At 34.4% G+C, this 7,522-nt stretch overlaps 1 protein-coding gene across 3 annotated transcripts in view; it reads left to right on the top strand.

Moving 5' to 3' along the window:
* Window positions 1–4,807, top strand: part of LOC113232321 (phosphatidylinositol 3,4,5-trisphosphate 3-phosphatase and dual-specificity protein phosphatase PTEN) — a 117,915-nt gene extending 113,108 nt beyond the window's left edge. For all 3 annotated transcript variants that reach the window (XR_003310611.1, XM_026467002.1, XM_026467001.1), the window contains one exon: window positions 112–4,807. Coding sequence is in view for 2 of the 3 variants with exons in the window: in XM_026467002.1 (XP_026322787.1) it covers window positions 112–131 (20 nt within the window). In the remaining variant the exon portion in view is untranslated. The remainder of the gene's footprint in view (window positions 1–111) is intronic.
* The last annotated feature ends 2,715 nt before the right edge of the window (window positions 4,808–7,522 follow it).

The following is a 7,522-nucleotide window of genomic DNA, read 5'->3' as shown; positions in this document are numbered from 1 at the left end:
TTTTTTCGAGTTGTATTTATATGTGGCCTAAAAAATTCAATCAAAACAATAAAATCTGTTGGTGGCATTGTAATACTTTCGATGCTCACATTGGGTTTCTTACATTTGCAGGTGAATCCACATACTTGTGATGGTGGCACGTGGAAACGGTGACCTGTTTTACCCCCCCGCTTTCCCCAAGAGTATCTTCTCATCCCCTACGGGGTTACGCTGAAGCTCTTATAGTGACTTTAAGAACATAGTGTCTGTGTATCAAGTGTAGATATTTTTAACCAAACCAAGCGGGTTGTGCCATGGCCATGACAGGACGGATTTGAACTAATATTGTGATAAAAATTGAGTACTGAGTTAACAGATGGCCGATAACGAACTTTAAATGAATGATGGTACTAGAACATCGTGGAAGAGGTGTTTACATTGCGACATTGTTGCATGGCATTTACATGGTTTTGCGTATACATCTTTGAACTATTTCGACTTCAAATAAGTTATTGCGACGCAGAATACAATTAATTGCTAGATATTAATGTCAGACTGTAAACAAGTCTTAGATATATAGATTTTTGTACTTCAATCTCAGAGAGTCAAGCTGTGGTCACAAGGTATGTTCTTACGTAATTCTTATGACAAATGAGTACATTTTTTTAAAATTATTACGTTCAGTCGCGTAGATGCACTGTATGGTTATTGTGAGATTGATTTGTTGAATTGTACGGGACACTAACGTCAAATATAATCCTATTGTAAAGAAATAATTTCCTATGCCACGTTTATATCGCGTATCATTTCGTGACGAAACAGGTGATGTTGTGATACGCGCCTGTGACGTTCGGAGATCTGATACGCGAAAATGATACTAACCGTGGCTTGAATATTTCAATGCGCGTTAATTTTGTAGATTAAAAATGACGTGAGATGTACCTGTACTTGTACTATGAATGTGGTGCAATTTGTTTGGTTAATTTTAGTATTCATTTAAACGTCTTTCATCATGGAATGAAAATATCATAGTGATGGGACTTGGCAAATAACACATCGGTCAATAACAGGTATTTTGCAAATTTTCAGCCCGAAACACTTTAGAATCAGCAGCTATCCAATTAGAACTATTTTCAGGAAACATGTGAAACTTTTTTATTTAGAGGTGCACTCTCTAAAGGTAAATCAGCAAATTTTAGTAGAATTGATGAACAGCACTATCCACTACCAAGTTGAAATCAGATTTCGAATAAAAGCCTAATAGCTTTTTAATACAAAATCTGATAGGGTTCTATAACACAACCCATTTTATTGTGTCTGAAGTCATTTTATTGTGTCCGCCGTGCTGAAGCTTCCTAACGAATGGAAATTGTAATTTAGTTGTGTACTAAATTGTCCATTATAACCCATTTAACGCACCAGTACTGCACACGTGTCTCCTCTAAGAGCGGTCCTTACCCTCTTGAAACAGCTTTTGACTTTTAATTTTACAGAATACGCATTTGAAGTTATAATGCAGAGCGTAATTTTATCCGTTAATTTTTTCCTGCTTTTTTTTCTTGTATGCCAGGTTTAATATATGATTATGGCGTATCATGTCTATGACACGTTCCACCATCGCTAGTTTGTGTGCACGTGGTCGCATATCATTTCGCATGCAAACTAGCGATCGCGTATCGCGACGCGTATATCGCATCACGTATCATTTCGCATTCAACCCAGCAACCGCGTATCACATGATCGCGTATCAATTTGAGTCCATGCCAGGGATGTGCGTACTCAAGCTGATACGATACCTGTGTGATTAAAGTGAAGGTTTCGTCGTCAATAACAGTGTTTACTAAAATTAACAAAACATATTATTGCTTATAAATACCGGCCAGTGTCAAATATGAATGGATAGATGCAAGAGTCTATTTTTTTAAATTAGACCGACTTGCGACTTGCCTTTAAATAGTTTGATGTCTAGAACTATATGTATTTTTCTTTTACTATGGCGTTGGTACTTGGTATTATGTGCTTTTAATCATGTATTTAAAATACAGGAATAGGTTGTACTCGGAATTATTTAAGAAACTTCCAACAATGTAATTCGTAATGATGTTCAGAAATAACCTTATTAAATAATGAGAATTGAAGAAAAAAAATCAAGGTAAAGAATAGGTAAAAACGGACCATAAAATCTACACATGAGCATTGGTCTACCTACGTTTAACCCCCCATTTTTACCTTATTTTTACTAGCTCACATTATTGACAGCATTTTATTTAAAAAAACTGCAGTTAACTACAATATGTCGTTACTGCTATTATATTTTTTTTAATTAAGATTACCTTTTCATCAGTTTTGTTTAGCATGTTAACCGCCAGTTAAAGGTAACACGTAAATACTGCCCTCGTAACCAAGAGCAGAATAGCCTACAGTAAACATACTTGCGAGTTCTTTTTGTATTTGCCATGTTAAGATCATTTTAAATTGAGCTATGACTCCTGTGACTACATTTAGTTACTGTACCAACGTCATAGTTCTTGACTAAATTGACATTACTTGTAGTATTGTCAGTGTGACTTCATATTGGGAAGGTAAACAATCAAAGAACCACTAAAGTGCTCTTTTGTTCGGTACACTTGCACTTTGTCTTTAAGTTACAAGAGTTATTATGCATTAAATGTTGCGTCTACACTTGTATAATTTTGGTCGACACAGTTGGTCTATACAGTAAACCTAACAAGTAGTCTTAGATTTAACAATAAATGCTTTTTATGTAAAATGTAAATCAAATTTTACCATGTCTACTATTAATGCACAATGGATAATGTAACTTAAATATAATGTGGTAGTGTAAACAGTTTGTTAGCTCAATAACCGTTTTATACCTTTAACCCTGTCATATATATCTCGCCATAGTAAGTTTGCACTCGGCAGCCTTTAGACAACCCATTAATCGGCTTTAATTCCCGTTAAAACCATACAACTTAAAATAAATAACTGGTAACTTTGAATTGAATTTGTATTGCACTTTAAAAACTATAATAGCAAACACAGAACAGTAATGCTTGAGAATAAGTTGTACAACAAGCAGTTTTGATCTGTTGACCTCTAACCTCCTTAACAAAATGTAGAGTTCTATAATCGAGAAAGTAAATCAATTGGAATGTGGAATGAAATCGATTGATGTGTCGTCTCAGAGGTTCATTCAGTATGAACGCTTGAACAGGAAACAATCATTAAACAACTTTGTAACATAATAACTCGACAGTACAAAGTTAAAATAATCATATCTATTGTGCTTTTTTCAGTTTTCGACTAATTGTCTTCAGTAAAATTTTGTCAAAACGCCATGTTACTGACTACTTAGTGTAATACCTTTTTTTTTTTACATGTTTTTAAAATAATTTTTATCTTTTGTTAAAGAACTATATTGCCGTATGGCGAGGCAGATGTTCCCACCAGTGGGTCCCATATCTGGTTAACGTCAAGAACAAGTAAAATATGAAATTTGGTGAAAATTAATACTAATTAATTTTCACCGCGCGACCTGTCTAAATTACTACATTTAGATACTACGTCAGATGAATAATGCGTTTGGTGGTATGTCTAGATGATTATCCTAGTTTGAGAACAGGCAAGTGGTATTAACACTCAACAAGCACTCTGCATGCTTTCAATCCCCGATAGCCCCAATCTGATAAAACCTAATTCTTAGGTTTTCGCGATTGTTACACATTTTTCGGATCTAAATCCTGTATTGTTTTGTCAAACAAATCAACGTTTTTTGACCCTTTACAGTCACTTGTGATTATGGTACCTGTAAAGGGCCCGAAACATTGGTTTGTTTGAAAAACAAATTCCGAAAAAAATAGTTTCATTTCTTGGGATATAAACTTCAAAAAAATCATAAATTCACAACCTGAAGATCAGCGCTAGGCTTTTGTCAATATTTCCAAACAACAAAAATTGGGATTTACAACTGATTTCGTCGAAAAGATACGCCCAGTATCGTGTTTTTTTATCTAGCTTAAGTTCCCGTTACCCTGGCAGCATTGGTGTACTGGATATCAATGTTCACCTGTTGAACCAGCCATGACCCAGTGTGGGGATCTTAGCCCTTGAGACCTTGAGTCCGTGACCTAACTTTTTAAATAACTTCCGAGTTTCCGAAATCAACTGTTGAGACCGCGACCGGTACTTTCCTAAATTGATTATCTTTTGAAAAGTGTAGGTAGGAGTTCATTATTCTGGTATTCACAGTATAGGGAATTTCCTGTTTTCATACCAGGTCATTGGTGTGGTTGTCTGGCACATTATTACTATTTTGCCTAAAACATAAATTTAAAATTTTTAAATGGGTAGTATTCCCCGGCAATGGTATAGTCGGCCGGGGTCAAGAAACGGCGAACGATATGGAACAGCGCCTTATTATTATTAATCGTATCGATTATCTGTTCTCAAATTTCGGAATACTCTGCCAAAACGTAGAAGACTCGAATCCGAATTAAACATGCCATCACGCTTGTCTCTCACCGGGAACATCCACTACGCGTCTGATAAACCTCTTTCGTCTCCTCCACTCGCATTAGTCGTACTCCGCCCGACAATCCGTCCGAAAATAAATGATACTCGACCAAATTAAAATATGCATGATGCGAATGAAGCTTTATACTTGACATTGTTTTCTAATTTGTTCGAGTATTACTTATTTGACAGTAATTATTTCGGATGGAGAACGAGTGTAAATCACCCGGTTTCCACACGTCTGTTTAGTCTTGGTGCTTTTAACCTGGCCTTTTTTAAGGACATCCTTAATCGGACCAAGATGCCGCACCCCTCATGGAAGAATGGCATAATTGGAGTTACGTCAAACATGTTTATTGCTCCATTAGATACAGAAAAATATAACTCACATCCTCTCCGATTCTTGTAGATAGAGCTATATACAATATTAATTGATAGAGTTACAAGAATTGGAGAGGATGTTGTTATATTTCTCTGTATCTAATGGAGCAATAAATGTTTTTGACGTAACTCCACTTATGCCATTCTTGCATGAGGTGCGATGTGTGCGTCGAGGTAGACCTGTATGCTGTAATATTTTGCTTGATTTTTACGTTTTCCAGAGAAGGGACCCCAAGCTTATTTGGCTAAGAAGACGGACAGTATACTTTGTATAGTTTCGAAAGATCTCATTAGATGCCGTCAGTTAAGCTGTCACGAGGGAGTGTTGTGGGATATTTTTTACGTAAAAAGAAATATTTGAGAGAAAGGAATACGACACAACCTTTTTAAAGCTGTGCGTGGAATATGAAGAATATATTTATCTAAATTTCAAGTAATAAACATAGATTTTCTATCTTTCTGAATTCTCGGAATGATTAAAAATCCGAACTAGTTATTTATATTGAATACCATGAAGTTTATACAGACATTATATTGATCTATTTTTTTTTGTATAAATTTAAATTTTATTTACATAAAGATGGAATAAAGAGAGGAAATTGCTTCGATCTGTCTCTTAGAATTCGAGTCTAATCGGATCGAAGGAAGTTTTCTTTGTTCTATCTTTGTATCAATAAAAATAATAAATTAGTTATATTTTTACTTACAATTAAAAAAAATGTAAAGAAAGATTACACACAAAAAGTACAATAATTTCGAGATTTCAATAGGGAGTTATTTATACACTGCATATGCGTTGCTCCCTTAAATTTTAGGTAAATATATTCTGTCATTATTCTGATCTCTGCTTATTATACACGTATAATAATAATAACTCTGCTTATTATACATGTATAATATTAATAATAGTTGTTTGCCATCTTTAATTAACGGAGATCGTATTACATTTCTGTTACATTAGTATTTCTTCAAGAATTCCCACAGCATTCGTTCATTAAGTAAAACAAAAGTTTCCAAACTCTTAGATCATTCAATATATTGATGCTATTTGAAAACGCACCCACCACCGTACGAATCAGTTTAACGTGTAATATAACGTAGTACATTGTGTATTAAGTATTAAGGCGGTAAATAAGGAATTACAAACGAGACTATTAGAAGACGAAGACAGGGCTTTCGGTGTCGAGGTTCGTAATTCCCCTACCGTCCGTGAAACATACAATGTTTTTCATCACACTTGGAACCTTCGGGCCTTTTTCTTCTCATTACAGCAAGGTTCAAGGGTTTTATTTGGGGCATTATAGTCTAGTTAGCCTGCATGCAATCACACTATTTACGTGCAAGTGTGATGAAAGAATTATAAAATATGGAGCATTGGAGTTCTAACAACTGACAAGTAACTTTTAACCAAGAAATTATTACGGCTATGGTTTCGCGATATCTCGAAGGTTTAAGGGACAAACTATGCGGAAATTACGCTCGTTTGTTACTGGTTACACACGTTTCAAGCGCTTTAACTTGTAATTGTATCCTGTCATCTTTATCATAAACAACGTAATCGACATTTATAATCGGTGTTTTAATATGTTATTTAGTTTCAATTTTATTGCTAAGGAAAATCAGCGTCATTCAAGTGCCGATATCACGAAAGTTACCAGTTGTTTATGACAAGGACACATCTTTGATTCAAACCACAATATTGCCTGTTGTGGTTTGAATCAAAGATGTTCGCAATTCAACGGCTTTTTTCCGCCAGATATTGTCCTGTTTCTGACTAACTGGCCCCCACTGGTATTAAGTGTTTTTTAGCCACTTGACATCTTGAATTATAAGCCGGGTCAAACTCATTGTAACAGATTTTCATAAAAAAAACGGTAAACATTCAAACAGAATGTTCCTGTACTTTCTATTCATTTAAAAAAAAAAAATTAACGCCTAGTTACTGCGGCGAAAAAAGGCGTAACAGTCAAACTACAAGGTTTTCAAGACGAATGAAAAACAAAAACAAAAGTTTTTGATCAAAATATTTTTATTTTTAAAACATTGTTTACTTTACTTTTATACAATATGGATCGAAAGACCTTAAAACATTTTACCCATTCACATGACTAAGTCATATTTGATAAAATTTGTCTTTTACGTCCTTTTTTCCTGTAAGTATTTATATGGCAGTTAGTCTGGAGTGGAATGATATGTCCCAAGTTGAACCTTCTAGTTCTTACGTTTAACAAGTGAGATATTACGTTTGGAAATTTTCGATTAGCGTATTACGCTCACAAAGCCTGAATGTTCATCTCACGAATGATGTTTTCGAATGAGTTTTTTGTTATAGGATCAGCGAGAATGATATTGATGATGGTTTATTATAATTTACTAGGATTTGGAGTTTTTTTCACAAGTAATAAAGTCGTTGTTCGCGCAAATAAGATGTAACTTTTAATAGTATAAAATTCATTATTTCGTAATGGACTTATCTAAACTTAAGTAATATACATTACATATAGGGGATAATACCTCTCTAAAATTCCAAAGAAAAAAAAAACGAAATTATATTTTTTTTACTTAGTTACAAAACTTTTGTTCTAAATACTCTGCAGTAGTATTTCTAGAAACACAAAAAATATAATTCAGGAATTCCAGAGGAAGG

This window comes from Hyposmocoma kahamanoa, unplaced genomic scaffold (genome assembly GCF_003589595.1).
Source record: "Hyposmocoma kahamanoa isolate Upper Pololo Valley unplaced genomic scaffold, ASM358959v1 68, whole genome shotgun sequence".
Lineage (NCBI taxonomy): Eukaryota > Metazoa > Arthropoda > Insecta > Lepidoptera > Cosmopterigidae > Hyposmocoma > Hyposmocoma kahamanoa.
The sequence above is the reverse complement of the archived record's forward strand: the minus strand, read 5'-3'. Positions and strand labels throughout refer to the sequence as shown.